At 38.3% G+C, this 20769-nt stretch overlaps 2 protein-coding genes across 2 annotated transcripts in view; one reads left to right on the plus strand and one right to left on the minus strand.

Annotated features, from left to right (window-relative positions):
- Nucleotides 1-3118, minus strand: part of LOC140235017 (serine/threonine-protein kinase Nek1-like) — a 47857-nt gene extending 44739 nt beyond the window's left edge. Inside the window, exons 1-4 of the mRNA XM_072315055.1 lie at nt 2805-3118; nt 2176-2272; nt 1381-1562; nt 154-221 (exon numbers count right to left, since the gene is read on the minus strand). Coding sequence (XP_072171156.1) covers nt 154-221; nt 1381-1562; nt 2176-2272; nt 2805-2921 — 464 coding nt within the window. The 5' untranslated portion in view covers nt 2922-3118. The remainder of the gene's footprint in view (nt 1-153; nt 222-1380; nt 1563-2175; nt 2273-2804) is intronic.
- Nucleotides 3119-5475: 2357 nt separating this feature from the next.
- Nucleotides 5476-16329, plus strand: LOC140234824 (NADH dehydrogenase [ubiquinone] 1 alpha subcomplex subunit 2-like). Its single transcript, XM_072314862.1, has 3 exons — nt 5476-5639; nt 14429-14535; nt 15450-16329. The coding sequence occupies exons 1-3, from the start codon at nt 5551-5553 to the stop codon at nt 15542-15544; spliced, it is 291 nt and encodes a 96-aa protein (XP_072170963.1). The 5' UTR covers nt 5476-5550; the 3' UTR covers nt 15545-16329.
- The last annotated feature ends 4440 nt before the right edge of the window (nt 16330-20769 follow it).

A 20769-nucleotide genomic window follows, 5' to 3' on the forward strand; every position in this document is an offset into this window, starting at 1 on the left:
TGAAAGAAAGATTTTTGTACACCATCAGATGAGAGAACCAAGTACTGGCAAAATGTGAGGGTTGTAATGGACAATTTCAATGATAGACATTAAACATGAACAATTACAAATGTACACACACACTACTAAAATGACAAGCAAATGGATACTCACTTATTGAGCACTCTAGCGATGCCGAAGTCACCCATTTTGATGATGCCCTTCCTGGTCAGGAATATGTTCTGTGAATGGGAACAACGACAAATTGAATTGTTTCAGTAGCCTTTGCAGTCTATAAAGATAAGTTTGTTGGTTACATACAACAAGAAATTTCACATTTCTTCTCTTCCTCTTTTTCTTCCCTCCACTTTTCTTCCACTTTTCACTTCTTTCTCTTTCCTTCTCTTCTCATTTTCATCTCCTCTGACCTCTATTTCTACAGTTTGCACTCCTCTTTAATGTCCTCAAACCTTTTCAGGTCACACATATGGTGAACTGAAAATTCTACATCTTTAGGAAAGTCACCCTTATCATGAATACTAATTTGGTTCAGAACTGATTACATTACTTCCCCCACCTTCCCAGGAAATTGTACTCAAGTTTCAGTACACTTGTATTCGTGTGACCTGTTAAAACATTACCATTATGATGTCTCAGACATTAAATCTATGAAAACTGCTTAGAATGGTAATTTGGCCGAAAAGGAGAAAAGCATTTTTTTTTTTTTGGCGGGGGGGGGGGGGGGGGGGGGGGAGGGTAGGGGCTTCAAATATATACTGTCTGATATCATAATGCTTTCTGTCTGTATCTGCAATTCTATAAAAGTTTGGAGAATCAAAAGGATATGGTTCATTTGAGCAAGTTGCTCTGGTATTTGGAAATTACCTATTGTGATTAAATGCTTATGGGTAATCTCTTGGACACATGACTGCACCTATTTATCTGTTAATCTGCTCACCAGCTTACTCACCACTTGTGTGGTAGGTTTCAGGAATAACGTTGGACAATTCATATACCACTATAAAGCTTAAAATCTGGAGAATGGAACAATTCCAAACTTTGAAAAACAATGATTTCACTGTGTTTGGTCTCATATACATTCATCTCGCCATCACATTTCTGTAAATATCTGCACACAAGCTGAATATAGCGTAAAAAGGGGACATTTTTGAGGTGTGGTTATTTTTGGGCATATCATGTAACATGAAACTAGCTTGAATATAAAAGCATACTACAAATGTTTTGCTTGCTACATGTAATACTATTTTACATTTTAATTGCGCAGAATTAAAAACACCAGCTGAGCGTGAAAAATTACTCATATGAAAAATGTCCACTTTATTTACAGCAGCTATAATCTCCCTTTAGAGTGACGTCCAGTTACAGTGACCGGTCACTCACCTGTGACTTGATGTCCCTGTGAAGGATCTTTCTGTCGTGGACATGCTTGAGTGCCAGGCAGATCTGGACGAACCAGTCCATGACCTGGTCCTCGGGGAACAGCACGCCACGTCGATTATTGATGGCCTTGAAGAGGTCTCCGCCATCGCAGTAATCCATCACGATGTACAGGTTGCCCCTCTCTGAAATTGGACAGCATTCATTCAAATCTTGGAGTCACTAATATTAATAGCGCTCTTATCTTCTCAAGGGAGGGTAATGTTGTTGTAACCACTTCAATTTCTGCAGTCATTAAAAGTGATTCATTGAAATTTCCTAGAAACTAACAAACAGAAACATGGTACTTGAGTTCTGGAATACAGAATTTACATTCAATCAGTTGTTTTTAAATATCCTCTTGTCATGTGAACTATTTCGTACATTGAGAGGAAAAAGTTACACCTTGTTTATATGCCAGAGAGTATAAATATTAATTACTATCGATCAAGATTGAGCACACATTTCTGGATGAATGAAAGAAATTTCCTTCAAGTGGTCCAAGTTACACGTAGACTGTTTCACAACAGGCAAAATTAAAAGTATTTCAGATGTATTTGTTGTTACCTTGCAGAAAATGTGACCTGCTAAATCAGTCACATTCATAATTCTAGCCTAAATTAGGATGAGAAAATATGAATCTTTCCAATATGAGAAGATACATACAACAAGCATACAGAATACCTGGTAAATGCAATCTGTCACAGATACGATTGAACTAATATAAATTTTAGAAAAATGATACACATTTCAATATACCTTCAAAAGATTCTGCATATGACACAATGTTAGGATGTCTCATCTTCTTTAGCACTGAAACTTCTTTCTTGGACTCCTCCCGCTCTTTTCTTTTCATCTGTAAAGGTGAAATTTCGATATCTTATGGAATATGATTACTCCTGTCATGTGATACCAAATACTGGTATTCTCAAATAAACACACACAAACTCACAAAAATACAAACACAAACACACACATATATTTACATGGCGTCATACGTTATGGGATATTATCATGCAGCAGAAAAGTGGGAAAAAAAACACAGAAATGATAACACAACCAATTCATATCAAACAAATCAGGAGTATTGAAAAGAAAAATGTTTCTTAAACAGTCATACAAACTAGATCTCAGTAGAATAGTAATGCATTATCATAAACATTACAAAAATAAGTGACATGCAAGTACAAATATAATCCTTAAACAGACAAATATCCTGGTCCTTTTTGTTTTTGTGGATATTCAAAAGAGCAAATGATTCATTACGGCAGAGATTTGTTTTTCCCCAAATGTTGACAAGTATCTTGCTGTAACGGTATTTACGATACATAGGATTGATGACAATAGGAAATTTATCCACTGTAATAGCATTGCTTGCTACATCTTACCTTTGAAATATTGATTTCTTTGATGACATATTCCTTCCCATCTTGCTTGCTTTGTACAAGTAGGGCTTTACCAAAGGATCCCTCCCCAATCTGTCTCTTTTTCACGTATCGATCCATCTTGCTTGCTCAACGCTGATATCACAATCTTCAAACTGGAACTAGGATTCACAGGAGAAACAAAAGTTTCCATTAGACAAGGCAATGGAGTGATTGATACAGAAGGATTTCCTTTATCTTATATCTGTCGAACTATCTTATATCTGTCACTTTGAAGGTGGGTAGGAGAGAGTGGGATTGCTGAAATGAAATAACAATATTATGGCATACTAGTTGTTATGCTAGTTACATGTAGGGTGGGGTTTTTTTATATTATTTTTCAACGACAAAGATAAAAAATAAAAAACTACACACAAATATCACTTTCTCTTCCTTACTTTAAATCCATGATAACTAACTTTATAACACCATTCCTTTTCTTAACCTTTTTGGAATATATGGGGAATATGTATATATGGTGGTAGGAATGCATCTCCAGTATGCAGAGTGCTACATAACTTCTTCTTTTTTTTTTTTTTTTTTTTTTTTTTTTTTTTTTTTAGTAACCACTTGCCCGGTGGGGAATGCAGATTTTGCAGAAGGGCTTGATAAAACACAATCATTTGAATGAACAACACACGCTGACTTACACACAGCAGTATTCACAAACTAAGTCTGATCAAGTGTTGGTGTTGGATTACATTGGGGCTTCTTTACATTCATTTAAAGTGCATGCTGGAAAGTTGCTGGAATAAAAGTTAAGTGCATAGTTAGGCGTTGCATCACTAAACAGTTATTATCTTTCGGCTTCTGTATGGTTGACTTTGTTTGTGGGTGTTATAAATTTTGTGCTTGCCCAATTTGGGCAAGCATTTTATTTTCTAATTCTTCCAAAACAGTCGCCTGCCTGATTTTGATTTTCACTTGCTCATGCATAGCAATTAGACTAGGCAAACTGACTTCATGATGAAATAGTTTCTGATCGCTAAGAATTAATTAATCTTTCTGATTTGACAAGTAACACTGCACCAATTGACATGATTATTAATTAAATGACATATCAACTTAGAAGTAAAGAAGATATACATTTTAGACTGTAAGTGTTAACGTTTCCAACTGAACAATATGACACACATCATTGTAGATGCATAGAGATAGAATTTCTATATGCGCATAGCATAGCTGTCTAACTTGTAGCCTAATTGAAACTGTGGCCTAGTAGAAACATTAAGCTGAATCCCTTTCGCAGCTCATTTATCCTCCTACTGCACCTGGGAGGGGGATGGGGTGCATGTATATAGATCTAGCCGACACACTTAGTGACGTTTGTGTTTGGGAGTAACCGTTAGGCATAGTGTGCATAAATTAGTCAATACAATGATCTATGACAATGTGTCAACAGTAACACAATGTTTCACAACATTTTTTGGTAAATTAGGGGGCTTTAGATTTTGACGCGCGGACGCTTGCGCTGGACGTTCTCCTCTCCCCGCGTCGTGTGGAAAAGTAGCTTTTTACGCTGCAGGACACAACATATAAAAAATAAAATCATGCCCCCATACGTGCATGAAGAAGCTCTCTACGTCGCAAACTGTGCGGACGTGAAAATAGCCCAGTACGTGTAACGTTAGTGAAAAACTCAGGCGACGCAGGCTAAAAATAGATTGACTTTACGCGCTACTGCGCACGCTCAGAACATTTTTTTTTCCTTTGAACGTCCGCGCGTCTAAAATCTAAAAAGCTCCCTAACGTTATTTAAATTAAACACCATAAAATACTAGACGGTAGACAGGGTGACGACGGGTGATGAAAATATGAAATAAACAAACACTGATATTCGTGATAAAGATGGAGCTTTTTGGTCACGTATTGTTGTGACGTTCATCTAAATAGTCGGCTGCCCGATTACGCTATTTACGCCCGGGATAGGCCAATATTGCAATGCAATTACCGTCCATGGGCGGCACCACCAAAGCAGTGGAATGACGGGACATTGGCAGCTACTAACTAGCTGCTGGCTGGGTTGGGCGAACATGCGTTCCCTTGTCCCCTGAAGTTGCGGCGCACTTACGTTCTTTGATGCTACACAAAATGCTGCGCGCTGCGATCGATATGATTTACGCGGATTTACATTGAACGTTCAAAACAAGTCACAAACATATGCAGCGCACTTAATCAAACACGACATTTACTGATGTACTAATACTCACTCTCTTTCATCTCAATTCAGCGATATTAGGTTTACAACCTCAGTCAACCCGTAAGACACAGCCAGTCATTTCATGCGAATGGCAACCAATATAATTTAGCCGTTGTCATCAGTTGTCATCCATTAAAACTGCCGGTGCACGAACCGCATGATGGGAATGAATATGGGTGCTATTTTTTTCTCTAGACCTGAATACTGCTGAGTTTTCATTTTCAAGATAGGTAGGATTTATTTCTCTGTTACAATGGATTCATAAGACTCAAAATCATGGTTCAGTAGAATTTTCAGTGAATGGTGCATTATTTTATGAAATTCATCTTCAAATTATTTATTGGCACATATCAAACATTCCACTGAATGATTGCATTCAATATTGGGGCGTGCAAATTTTTGCGCAAGACTACGATATAACCTTGCGATCGAACACTGGTGAACCGTATACCGGAGGACAACTTGTGAGTCATCTGATATAGGTATCTCAAGGAAAATCACGAATTATAAATGGCTGCAGCGGCGAGAAGATTACCTCAGCATCTCAAGGAGTTGAGGATTCATCTCTGCCAAAGGTCTCAAGCAAGTGAAGGTGTGAGGTATGTTGACAAAGCTGAAATTATTGTAGGGTGCAAGTTATACTCCTTTAAAAGCACTTGTTTGCGTTGTCCCACGCCTTACATCTTATGTAGGGTCGGACGAGACTGGCATTGCAATTGCTCATGCGATTTCGACGATCATTCGGCCATTTGCGATGATAGTGTATACCGTGTATCACTGTATAAAACACCTAAACTTACATCATACATGGTGTGTGTATGGGATTGTGTATGGTGGCTTTGAAATAGTGGTTTGTGACATTATGACATGATATGACAGTCATCTGATTAAACGTTAGGCCCTACATTCTACAGACATTACAGTTGAACCATGGCTTTTTGGTAGCTCCATGGTTGAACCTCTACCAGCAGTCCAGTGCATTAAACATGTTAAACGAAACCAAAACAATCTTTTATTTCTCTGACTGAATCAGTGAATGGTAGATGGAGTGTTGAGGGCTGCCCTATACTATGGCTGACAATTGGCTTTGCCCCGCCCCCAATAAAAATGAACAGACACCCTTCAAAAGACCCCCCCCCCCCCATCTTATACCAGTGTTTCCCAAATGCAACATCCATACATATCCCTCACTTCCATTCATTCTACACAATGCAGCCATCATATTTTTATAAATTTATTATGTAACTTAAGTTTATTTCTATTGCTCAAAACATACCAAAAAGATTTTAAAAAGTGAATGTAGTTGGTCTAGAAACAGATCAATAATAAATTCAGTTTGTTTTTCAAAAGGTACATTGAATGATGAAAGAAAAACAGTACTTATGTGTGGTCCTGACCTTGAAATGTTAGCATGTAAAAAACAGTGACAAAATAGTCTAGCTACTTCAAAGATGTACATATCTCTGTTTGTTGATTATCAATAAAAGGCAAAAAATCCTAAACACAGCAACTTGAATGGATAATTTTTAAACAGCATGTATAACTTTTTAACTTAATAGTCTTGCCAGACAAAAATATGACAGCTACACATTGTAACCAAGGACTGACTGTCTTTGACATAGATTTTCTTATCCACAGAGAGAGAGAGAGAGAGAGAGAGAAATTTGAATTCTATTACGTAATACTCGTATAAGTCTTCAGAGGTTAGCATTTCCCAGGTGTTTAAGGCAGTGAAGTCACATAATGAAATTCAAAGTAGGTAAAAATTCCAGGCAGTCCCAGTTGGCTATAAATACCCGTGTCAGTGAGCAGTAAGCATCTTTTTCAAGTGTGACGGCAGTGAATTATACCAGGGAGGTGAGACACCTCCGTGATTATACATCTCAAACTCCCATGTCTAGTGATCAGGAAGACGACGCTACCTCTCAGCCCCCATCCCTGCGGGGAGATCAGGGCATGGAAGGCCGCCTTGAAGCTCAGCTAGAGAGACCGAGATACTCTCCCGCTTCATGGATAGGGCGGCGGCACACCGTGGTAATGACAAACGGCATGCGAGCCATGCCAGCTGGTGCAGGAGAGCTTCTCCTCCCGGCGATTAGTCCGGACATGCGAGCCATGTCCGCGAGGACAGGGGCGCTGCCCCGCCCATCGAAGACTTCAGCGAGCTAGCCATCCCCATCGGCAGCTCAACAGACGACGATATTCTCATGTCAGCCTCCTTCCTGGCAAAACTGATTGCGTTGCCCTGTATGGGTGGCCTTGACTCTGCCCTTGTGGTTATGGTCATTTTGACAACCGAATTGATCCGGATGCCATGTCCTTACAGCCAAACTCTTTCAAAGCCTGGTACCAAATTTGATTTTAACTTAAATTCTGATCTCATTTGGGCCAAATTTAAAAATTGGCTGATTTGCTAATGAAGGCAGTCACACTGCCCATATCAGAAGGTAAGTGCTCTATAAAATCGCGAAGCAAATGCTCAATTGCCATCGAATGCCCAAGCAGTTCTCACACCAAAAATCGAGAGCAAAATTTGGGCGATCCTCCTTCACGAGGCCTTGGGTCTTGTGAGCTCCCAACTTCTACAACAAAATGTGGTGAAGGGACTTCTACCACATAGATAAATCCTTTCTGAAATTCACATATCATGCACGGATAATCATCCATGCAATTGACACAACGAGAATTGTAACAACTCATGTCACCATCGATGGCCTGACACTCCCGGGCTTTGCTTATCGTATGATCCGAGCATGCACCATCGAGGTATCTTAAAACCCCTTCTCAACCCTTCTCAGCAACACTTGCGCAGCAAGTCGATTCCACTTGGTAGAAAGTTGTTCAGAAAGACATCTGAGAGAAATTGACAAGTGTCACATAAGCATACATCGTGTGTCATGAATGTCTCTACGCAAGCCGGCAAAAAAAAAAAAAAAAAAGAGAGAAAAAAAAGGATGAGTACTGTCCAAGACCGCTCAGTGCTAGAAATCTCAAGCTTTCCAAAGATGACTGGTCAAAATAATTCCCGAGCCTTGGATATTGGCCACAATATTTGGCTATGAAGCCAATAATTTCATTTCAACCCCATACCAATAAATTTTTCCTCTACAAAGTGTACATTCTACCGAGGAGGAAAAGGCAACCCATGAAGAATTGTCTCCGAACATTCTCGCAAAGCAAGCTATTAGAGAGATTCCTCACATGGAGTATCAACTCTATTCTAGCGCTACCAAAGACCGGCGGTCTAAGTCCAATCATAAATTTGAAAAACTTGAACAAATTTGTAAGATACGAACACTTCAGAGTGGAACAGTTTCGCTTGATTACGGCCTTAATTTTGCCCCTCCAAAGGGTGCATATTTATCCATATCCGTTCACCTTGTTCATCAAGCATAGTCTTTCGAATGGAAATACTAAGTAGTATTTTCACTGCATTCCTTCAGTGCCTTCCATCTGGCCTTAATTTGACCCCACAGAATTCCCTTAAAGTTATGAAACCTGTCTTTGCCTCGGTGAGTAGTGGCATTACAACAATCACCTATTTCGATGATATCCATATTCTTTCTCACACCAGAGAAGAGTGTCTTGACAAAGCCAATGATCAACTTGTCACCCTTAAAGAGTTTCAGTAAGGATTTCGACAAATCCAGTTTCAACCCAAAGCACGTCGAGACCTTCCTTGGTTCTCATATTAATTCCCAGCAAATGATTTTCAGTTTTTTCCTCAGAACAAGCTTGACAAGGTTACTGCCCTTGGAAATTCAATCTTGTGTGGCAACGAAACCAAATTTCGGGATTCTAATGCCTTCCACAAAGAAATTTACATTCTCGTCAATTAGGACTAGAAAAAATAAATCAACTAATGCTCTGCGTAAAGCAGAAGATGACATCGACACGAAGTTTGGTGTCGTTATCTAGTCATGCGATACAAAACATTCTTTGGTGGTGGCTGTCTCGCAAGACAAAGAATTACTTTCCACCTTCATTAGCATGATAATTTCAAGCGATGCTTGCATCCCAGTATGGAGAGTAGTTAATTCTGAACAATGACAATTCCTTTGCTCAGAGAGTCTGGAGTGCCAAACAGAATTCCCCGCATAGCAATGTGTGTGAACCTCTTGCAATTCAGAACGATCTTGAAGCCCTGTGTGGCTCGTGTACAAAAAATGTGCTTATTCATAATTCGGTCAGACATTTCTACAGCTAGTAGCATATCTGACCCGAACGAATTCACGGCCAACATTGGAATTGGTGTCTAGCAATTGGATATCAGCTTCACATTCAACAGATGTAGATAATTCTTAAGTTTTCTGCTTGTCTCGCAGAGACATGAACAACTAATTACTATTTTACATGTTTTTCACCACACAATCCACAAACTCTACATATGGATTAGCAACTTTCCTCATGTCAAATGGAAGCTAAGTTTTATTGCCCTGAATTTTGATGCCTTTTTCCTTACCCTAGAACGTTTTCAGTCCTCCACAAGCTTCAACTGAACAAGGTGATCTGAGCAATCCTCACTGCCCCAATGGCGGCGGCAGCCATGGGCCTCATTATCGCTCAAAATGCGAATAGCCCCACCTCTATTACTCCTAGAGAAAATTCTTGCCCCACACCCTCACCCACCGACGAGCCTCCAGCTCACACTAGCCGCCTGCATGGGTGCTCTCTGCTAGCGATGACAAGTGGCAGACACATCGCAGCACATTGCAAAGCTCCTCTCATCGTCATGGCGAGACAATACCAATAAACAAAACAAATGAGGGTGCTTGAAGACAGTAGCAATGTCTGTATTCTGAACAATCTTGTGATCCTTTTTAACCCGTCTACAGAACACGTTGTCAACATCTAAGCCTATAGCATAGCTTTTCAACAAAGCCCACCCCACGATTAACTCATAGACCTGCTCGGTCTTCCATACTACCTGAAACCGAGAGCTATGACATAGGCAAACAGCCCCTATAGTCAGAACTTATGAAGGGTGTATCTAACTCCGACCCTCGCAAGCCTAAATACAACAACATTGGGGATGTTTCAATTGTTTTGAATCACTTTTTATCGTTTCAAGATACCTATGAACTATAGACTCCTTCAGTGCCTTGAGCCAAAAACAATTTTCCTAGCTCGTTTCGGCAAAACGTACACAAATGCTGAGACATCTAGTTCTTATGACATTACCGGAAGATGATGCCACGTTTGCACATTAGAGATATGGAAGGTATATCTCTAACCAGGTAATTAAAGTGCCTTCTTTTACCTCCAACCCTAAACTCTGTGTTCCGATCAACTCTTCATGAGTATATTAAATGCACAGAACATCTCCAACGAGCAAGTTCAGAAAGCAAACTCATAATTCCTCCGAAACATCCCAACAAATCGGTGACGACAAGCATCTTGGAGCGGAGGCTGAAAGCCAGTCCCTCGCAGCTGCTTGTATAAACACTTAAAATATAACTAATATACTGTCAATAGCTGTACGTGTACATCCCTGTACACTGTACTGACTGTTGCATACAATTAGGTATGAATGTATTGTTGCTATGGGAACATGTACCGAGTTTGATCTGTCTTCGAGATCAGTATGAAAGGGTACCACAGGACGTATATACCTCGTGCTCATATACATAAGGATTTGGGAGCACAGTCATCCCGCGTTCATCCCAGACTCTGGTCTGGTAAGACATCCACGGATGCTAATATGAAAGTGGTATCACATTCTCAGCTCACAGCTACAGAAGCGCCGCAAATTCTAAACTTTCGCGCATGAAGTATAAAGGTCATAATGAAATCTTGTCCACAACTGACTGGACGAACGCTGGTACATTTTGAACCTTCTACCTTCTAACAATTGATTCCACATTAGTTCAACAATTCTCAGTTCTACTGAGTTAGAAAGATACATGTAAATTGTGATAGTATGTGTATATACCTGTATATTAGTATCTCAGTTAAGAACAATGTCATAATACGAGTCAGATAAGACACAAGACCATAAATCATGTTACGTTGTGCATTGGAAAATGGCGACACATTATTCGGCCACTCGTTTAGGAGATTCGGTCCACCAAACTAATGAATTTAAACTCTATTATCAACCCAAAATGCAATGGACTTGCCTCTAATTATTGCTGCAATATTACTATGCCGAGTATGAACTGGTTAATGTCTAATTCTTCCTTCAAATGTACATGAATATTAAGGAACATGATTAGGATTATGTCTTGATTGGAAAATCGGTACAAGAGGTCCATTGTATTTGATTAACTTGTCTGTGCGCTATCATGCTTAATCCTGCTCCAGTTAAAGCACGCAAGGTATCAAAATGATATCATACTCAAAACCTATGCCTTGCACCTTATACTAGTAGGTTCTCAAGCAAACTTTGCTCGAGTTCTTCTCTTGTTTGCGACAATGTGTGTCACCATCGATAGATATTCTCTATGCATGAGGAGTCATGACCAAAGTTTCAACCTTGTTGTGAAAACTGTCCATCATCCTTCTTGTCCTCTTGCCCTCACTCATGCCACTAGACTGACTTCTGTACGGAACTTTGAACATGCTAACCTCTGAAGACTTATACGAGTATTACGTAATAGAATTCCTAAATTATACAAGTAATAAGAAGTATAATTAGAATTCTATTAGTAATAATGAAGTATAAGTCGAAGAGGTTCCCACCCAGCATCTCATTTGATCGATACTCTTCAGTTCTGAACCCTCCCTTTACAACACTGAACAGAAGTCAAAACTGGTGGGCCCTTATACTGTATACTGATGTTTTGCTTAATTGCTTGACTTGAGATGTCCATACGTATAAGAATGCTCCGTGCCTTTGGAACAGCAATGATTGTGCTTTACTTATTGCTTGTCTGTATGATGAGAAGGACCAGTGAGCTAATTGTCTGCATTGCACCCAATACTGCATGGTGTTGCTGGTCTGTCTATTTAAAGCCGTATTCTCTTTGAAAAGATGCTTACTGCTCACTGACACGGGTATTTATAGCCAACTGGGACTGCCTGGAATTTTTACCTACTTTGAATTTCATTATGTGACTTCACTGCCTTAAACACCTGGGAAATGCTAACCTCTTCGACTTATACTTCATTATTACTAATAGAATTCTAATTATACTTCTTATTACTTGTATAATTTAGGAAATATATTGTAAGATTTCTGTCATCCATTGTCCAAAGATATTTGTCATGATAATCCATCAATAAAACTTTGTTGTCATTAGAATGTCAATGATAGTGGAATAGCAGGACATTTCCCTTTAACCCTAATCAGGCTGGGCTTTTTTGGCTATGCTATATCTGAGGGGGGGGGGGGGGGGCGGATTCCACCCCCCCTTCAGATCTCGCCTATGGAACGCGCAATTGCGCCGAAAATCGGTACACGCGACGCCCGCGACGTATTCTATCAAAATGTATGGTTGCTTTCTTCGAAAAATTTTTCTTATATTTTATATTGATGAATTATTGTAATTTATGCATAAAATCAGTTTTGGGCTGTAAATCACTTATTAATGCTCCAATTAAGCTAATTTCTTTTTTAAAATGTTTCTTGTATCATTCTTCTGAGACATAGGATAAAAAAAAATCTGTATTGAAATTAATTTCTTATGTATTTTATTGTTTTTTGAATTTCTTATGTATTTCTTTGTTTTTTGACCTTTTGTTTTTGTTTGTTTTTTGGCCAAAATTTGTAACAGACATTTTTCGATGCATTATTATGCTAAAATAAATTAATTTCGGCCATTCTAAGTGAAGATATGAATTTTTATGTGAATTAATTGAAAAAACACAATTTGCATTGGATTTGTACACAAAATCACGTTTTGGAGCAATTTTTGGGTTGACAATTTTTTTTCGAACGGGCGTCGCGTCAAAACGGTACGCGCGGGCGCAACAATTTGGGTCTCAAAAGTTGTGCGATACTTGAAAGAAAAAAGTCATGAAACATCGCGGCGGGAGCTTATCGCTTTGCAAAGATATTGCGCGAAACGTCAAGGGGGGGGCAGATTCCGCCCCCCCCCCCCCAGCCTGATTAGGGTTAAAGGGACTGCACAGTACTGGTTTAAGTGGGGATTCATGCTTTGAACCAAAGACGCTTAACTTACAAAACAAATGGACAGCGCGCGGTCTTCAAGCGTATTATGCACGTCACCTGAGACGCGCTGTCTTCACACTTGATAAACAACAGCAGCGGCTTCGGGGACATGAGACGCGCTGTCGTTGAAGATGTTGTTGTTGTTTATCAAGCGTTTTTTATTGTGAGATCATGTTGTTGCCAAATTTTTACCTCCACGAAATAATCCTTATTACTCTAAAATCTCGTTCTTCAAAATTATCCCCTTCATCGAAAAAAAGCTACGACTATAATTTTTAAATCTTTTTAAGATGATAAGAATACCACTACCTTTGGAAATGAATGATGTTTCTAGGTGTACTGAGTTTGTACTTCGCTCTCTTTTGTGTCATGTAGGGTAGCCATTTTGTGTCCATTTTTATCGTGCGCCTTCGTATCTTGTTATCTACTATCTTTGCTTTGAACATTCCTAAGTGAATTAATGAGAAACCTCTTATGAAATATGAAAGAGCATGTAATTTTAAGAAGGATTCAATGTTTATTTGATGAAAATTGGTTTTCAAATGGCCGAGATATCCAAAAGTGGTACGGTAATAATAAAAGGCAGCAGGCCACGCCTTTTATTAGGATCTCTTTGTTTCACCTTGTTTTTGGATATCTCAGCCATTTCAAAATCGATTTTCATCGAATAAACTTTTGATGCCCCTTAGAATTGCATGCTCTTTGACATTTCATAGAGTGGTTTCTGAATATCTTGCAAAATGTTAAAAGCTAAATCCTCACCTCAACCAGAACTTATTTTCTATTTCCCTTGCTATGTTTTGTGAAGCCCTCAATGTAAAGTATCTGTACAGAGTACCCGCATCAAAGGTTTAGACATAAAGCACATTTTTAGCTCTCTATCACTGTCCATGGAAAAGCTGAATTATTTTATGTTTCTAAACCTTTCAGTTGTACTGAATTTGCTGCATAGCAGCAAAGTTGTTAGTGTGCATGTATAAGAGCTACTGGTAGAATATTTTCAATTCAGTTGTAAAAGAAATGTACATGTATTCAAGGACAATTTAATGAAGCTTCTAGTAAAACAGGAAACCTAATTGCACAGTGGCATCATTTAGCTTTAGTATTAAAGGAAAATATTTTTTAAACCAAGTTAACTCTATCCCATTTCCCTTCGGCCTTGTACCATTTTCTGGGTAAATGCTCAATTCATTCTTCCATGTTGTCTTTATCATGTATGTGAATTGTAATTTCTGCTCATATTGATAACAATGAATACACATTGTTGTTTTTCAGAGAATGGGTGAAGACAAATTATGTTGACTTGAAGAAAGCTAATCCACGCTTCCCGGTCCTGATCAGAGAATGCAGTGGAGTCCAACCAGTTGTTTATGCCCGCTATGGTGAGCCTCTAATTCCTTTTATCCAGGAAGCCAAAGCTTCCCGAGTCTGCCTTGTTATATATGCATGTACTTATAACACAATGTTGTAGCCCATAATGATGTTCAAACAGGTATCAAACTTGCCAGTCAGTAGTCAACAAACCTGTAACTATGAGTTTCAAGCTGATAATATGTTATATCCAACAAGGAACCCACAGTAGACAGTCTGTCTACTGTGGGTTCCTTGTTGGGTCAGTAATATTTATTAAACTGAGTGGGTATTTTATACTCTGGTAGATATGGCAGGATGGACTGCAATTATTGAGGAATGCAAAAAATGTTCTGAAATTACTGCTAAAATCCCAGATGTTTGACTTTACTACACTTTGCTATGACTAATCCGTGGTGTAATTGCCAGAGGGAAAGTGGGATATTGTAGACAATTGGTCTTAGAGTAGCATCCTGCAGTCTTTGAATATGCATGAGTTACCAATGGTACAAGATAGAGCTCTGAAATTTTACATTCATGGAAAACTGTTCAAAGACTGTATCATATGCCAATGGAAAATGGTCCATGGTCTCAAACACACAAACTTGCGAAATGCTGATGTGCGGTATATACATACAGGACTTCATTTAAACTTTGGCACATTGTTGTCATGTTTCAGATGTTCATCTGTATATGGCACTATGCATTGTGGTTAGTATACCTTTGTGCTCTACCAAACCACATACATGCAAAAACTGTAGGATTTGAATACACAACTTTTGTAGTATGATGCTTGCCTTCACAGGTTTTGTTTTTGTTTGTTTTTTCAGCCTCTTCTCTTCAATGCATTTTAGGAAAATAACAAAAACTGCATTTGGTGTACTGCTGACTTGTAAACATTGTCAAATTTTGTAACATCATTTTGTGTATCTGTGTCTGTTGCCAGAGTTTGGACGGGAGTCAAGTACAGCATTGACTGGTTTCAGCAGCAAACAAGTCAACGAAGCCATTCAAGGTCTAGCAGCTCAACAGCCACAATAACCTCAGAGACAATGAAAAAAAGTGAATTTACGGTGGAGTTGTGCATGGATTGTGCATAGAAGCGGAGCATTGTCTCATGGAGTTTGATACTAAATACACACTGGAGCACCTCCTTGAAGAAAGTGATGGACACTGTGGTGCTTTGGTTTCATCCTTTCCATTTTCCCCACACTGTACGTTTCTGGAAGGCAGATAGTGTCTCGCATTCAAGAAGTGCAGCGGAGTGGGGTTCTTGGAAGATACTTAAAATCCTTCTGCCAGTCTGACCGGGGTGAGGGGGGAGAGGATAGGTTCAACATGGCCCACTGTAGCATCAATGTTGGCACAGTTCTGCTGATATGATGTAAAAATGCGATATCTTGTATAGGTTTGCCACCTGTAGTGCTGAAGGAGATCTCATTTCTTTGTTTCTGTCCTCTGTACTCTGAAGCCATGGAATAAATGGGAGAAATGATAATGGGAGATCTCATTTCTTTGTTTCTGTCCTCTGTACTCTGAAGCCATGGAATAAATGGGAGAAATGATAACAAAGAATGAAAATGTAAAGAAATCTACCCCCTTGATATTTGCCTCTGAAGACAGTCTTCTAAAGGTGTAGGTGTTTGGAAAATTCATTGATCTTCTTGTGTGGTGCAAGTGTATTTCATTGATCATTTTACCTGTATTTCATTTCAACACAAACATAACTTGCACTATGCAGAGTAATTATATCCCTTCCATAATTACTCTTCAGAGGTTTTCCAGAATGTATGCAGTCATTGGGAAATACAGTCAAACTCGGATACCTCGAACTCGGATAAGCCGAATTTCACTTACCTCGGGGGCAAAATGAAAGTCCCGATTGTTCCGATGGAGTTTCCGTGTATTAAAATTCGCGTAGCTCGAAAAGAATAACTCGAAGTTCGGTTACCTCGAAGGGAAATCTAATATCCCGATCTTAATTAACTTATTGTTTTTCCCAGCATGTTGCTCGAATCGAAATTGCAAACATCACTCAGCATCTCCGATTAAGCGCGCGTGAACAGCGAAGACATGCAAATGTTTTCACACTCGATTGTAAATATTCTGAGACCAGAACAATCGCGCGCCCAAGAAGAAATACCCGATACACAGCTGACAAGGAAAATCCCCAACACCTACCGAACACACGTACATGGTATGCACATAGTACCCGTGCCAATGGAGTGCTTTACGATAGCACTACGCGCTGCCCCATCATTTGCTTTTCTTTAACCACTATGTTTTGATTTTTGATGGAGACAGTCATACCGTGCGCGTAGATTTCTCAGCCGTCGAGGCGCACCTGCTTACGTTGACAGTTATATCTTTGCCATTAATCACGCTCCACTGTGAAAACATCAATCTCCCTCGTAGTGCCTTTTTTTAAACAATTTTTTTTTTTTTTGCCTTTCACGAAGTTTACTTCCCCGAGAACGCAAGCACTGAAACTTTTTTTTTTTTTCCAGCAATGCGATTATGAAAATCTGGAAGTATAGGCCGATCACAATGAAGAATAGAATACACAGGGCTCCGCACTAAGTTTTATCGGGCCACCAATATCATTGATTTTTATTTTCTGGTGGTCGAAGGTAAAATCTGGTGACAAAAAAAAAAAAAAAAAATCAGGAAAAACATAAGAAAAACTAAATCGGTCCTACTAAACATAGACAAATTAATATTAAGCATTATTGAAGTGATACAGATGCCCATGTCTAAAACAAATGAATAGAAAATTCAATCATCTTACTCTGTGTTTAACGATTTGACAAATAGGCGTAGAGATTATTTAAAAAGTTGATGCCCATTATATTGAGGAGGTCAAAACTTACGTTTGAAATGAGAAAATGGGAGCATTTGCTGACATTTGTTAGCATCCGACATTTGTTTTAGCATTGTAAAAAGCCGAAAGTTACCGTTATTCATTTTTAAATGTAAGAGCAAACAACCGACATTCATTTTAGAATCTTACGGAGCTGAATACTATCCTAATCCATTTCCAAACGTGAAAGCAAACATCCGCTATTTGTTTTAGCATCTAACTGAGCGGATTAATACCATTAATCATTTCCAAATGTTAAAGCAACAATCTGTTATTAATTTTTTGCATCGTACGGAGCAGAATATTACCGTTATTCATTTCAAACATCCGACATTTATTTCATTATCGAACGGAGCCGAATGTTACTGCTGTCCACTTCCGAAAGTGAAATGAATCATCTGACAATTATTTTATCATCGCATGGAGCCGAATGTTACTGTTTTTCATCTTTGAACGTCAAGGCAGACATCAGACATTTTGGACCATGAAACGTATAGCTGAATGTTACTGATATTTATAATTTCGAAATGTACCGTAGCAAATATCCAATATTTTTTTAATCATCGTATGGGGCAGAATGTTACTGCTGTTCACTTCCAAACATGCCAAACGTAAAAGCAATCATTCGACATGTATTTTTAGCATCTTCCGGAGCTGAATGCTATTGACATTTACTTTCGAACGTAAAAGCACACATCCGGCATAAGTTATCAGCGTACGATACGGAGTTGAATATTATTGTTATTCACTTCAGAACATCAAAGCAAACATTCGACATTTATTTTAGCATCTTCCGGAGCTAAATGTTATTGCAATTTACTTTCGAACGTAAAAGCAAACATCCAGCATTTATTTCATCATTGTCAGGAGTTGAATATTATTGTTACTCTTTTCCGAACGTCAAAGCAAACATCAAACATTAATTTTACCATTAAACGCAGCTGAATGTTACTGTTATTCATTTCGAAATTTAAAAGCAAACATCAGACAGTTATTCTAGCATCATATGGACATGATGGAGCAGAATATTACTGCTATTTTCTTCCGAACATAAAAACGATCATCTGACATCTATTTTAGCATCTTCCGGAGCCGAATGCTATTGCTATTTACTTTCGAAAGTATAAGGAAACATCCGACATTTATTTAACCATCGTACGGAGTTGAATGTTATTGTTTTTCATTTCCGAACGTCATAGCAAAAATTCGACATTTATTTCAGCGTCTTCCGGAGCCGAATGTTATCCTTATTCATTTCCGAACGCAAAATCAAATATCTAACATTAGTTTTAGCACCATACGGAGCTGAGTCTTATCGTTATTCATTTCCAAAAGTATGAGCAAACATCCGACATTTATTTCAGTATCATACCGAGTCGAATATTACCGTCATTCATTTCCACAATTAAACGCAAACCCCTGACATTTATTTTAGCATCTTACGTAGCCGATTGTTACCGCTGTTCATTTTCAAAAGTAAAGGCAAACATCCGATTTTTTTTTTTGATTTTTTTTTTTTTTTTTTGGTGGCGCGATCGGGCCACCAAAATCTTTATTTCTGAAATTTTGATTTCATTTCCGATTTTCACTCAATTCATTCATATAAAAGTTGATTCAATTCAAATTGACAAGCATGCAAACAATCAGTAGGCACTATAACAGACATGTTGAACATCGATAAACGTCGAACATCGATAAACATCGGATAAGTCGAAGAAAATTCGACGTACGCGTACCTCGAAATTCGCGTACGTCGAACCATTTTCTTCAGTCCCGACGAATTCGAGGTATCCGAGTTTGACTGTAGAATTTATGTATGTAAACTCATGTTGCCATGAGTAGAGGAACTGACAAGTTTCTTACATTAAAGTTCTGTCAAAGATCAATTGAATTGATGTGCTTCTTTCCATTCCTTTGTGCTGCCACTTGTGTGTATTGTTATATAACTGGCAAAATTCAACATTACAGGAGTAAACCCCTAGATAGATTCGTACAAGACAAACTCATGTTGTGAGTCGAAAGTCCATATCTACGTACATGTACAAACAACATAGATGTTACACTCTTGTGCATGAAATACTGGTACACTTTTGGCTGTTAGGGTACTGTGAACTTGTCATATCATAACAATCCATTACCCATATGGATGTGATATTGTGTACATGTACAATGAGCATGTACTTTATTCTTCCATTGGTTGATTTTCATCACTGAATCGTAGTACGGTATGATTTGTACTTTAATAGAGATGTAATAATGATGCAGAAATGATGTGATGTAAACACCAACACTCCATACATGAACACACAAAAACACACACACACACACACACAAAGTCACATTTATATGTAATTCTCCTTTCTTAAGTATACATGTAGCAGGCATGTGGTACATGTTTAGGCGTGTACGATGATATACATGTATGAAGAATGTGTTCAAAAAGTTTAATTCTGTACGTTTTGCTTCACTATGATCATTTTGTGCACCTAAAACTGGTTTCTACAGTCTAGAAAGGCAAACTTGACCCCGGTAGATGTCATTCCTTTCTAACGGGACAAATAAATTGATGATTAATGCATTCACAATCATTGATTTTGCCAAACATCAATTAAAACCAGAGATGCTTTACACAAAATGCCCAATGAAAAAAAAAAAAAAAAAATGAAGTTGTTCTAGGAGAAGGATGAATAGAGGAAGTGGGAGAGTGAAGGAATACAAGACCAAAAAAAAAAAAAAAGAAGAAGGTTTTCTGTATACTACCAGGTGTAGTACTTGATATACAGGTGTATAAATATTGACAGCTGGGAAGATGATATATAGATGTATGAGTGTTTCAAAACATTCACCAAAAAATGTCACCAAGTGACATGGTTAGTCAATTTACAATTAAAAGTGTACTACATATAACATAAAGGGCAGTTAAGTTGGTATCGATTCATAGCATAAAAACAAGCACAAAGAATGTTAGAGGTTTCATAAAAAATAATGAATAAAACAAAAATTATATAATAATAAATGTACATATGTAAACAAATGTTATGGAATTAGAAGTTTCATCACTTGTATGAAATTGATATAATTGTCAAAGCCATAATGTCATAACATGACATCTGAAATAGTGACGCGTCACATTATAATCCTTCCGTTGACATACATTTTTGTATTTCCATTTTTTGATACGTCAAAAAGAATAAAGTGTTCTTGGGCATCAAACTATTTAAGACCGTAGAAATAACACAGAAGAGATGTGAAATCATAGCCCCTTCATAATCGCAGGTGTGGGTGTGACTAAAGCGACGTGTATTACCGCTTCACGAAAGCAAATGGAAAATTCCAATCCTCTGGTTTGTTTTTACTTTTAGATAGGTCTGCTTTTTGATGAATTTTTACCATTCTGTTTGTGAGA

The sequence above is a fragment of the Diadema setosum genome, chromosome 11, assembly GCF_964275005.1.
Source record: "Diadema setosum chromosome 11, eeDiaSeto1, whole genome shotgun sequence".
Taxonomy (NCBI): domain Eukaryota; kingdom Metazoa; phylum Echinodermata; class Echinoidea; order Diadematoida; family Diadematidae; genus Diadema; species Diadema setosum.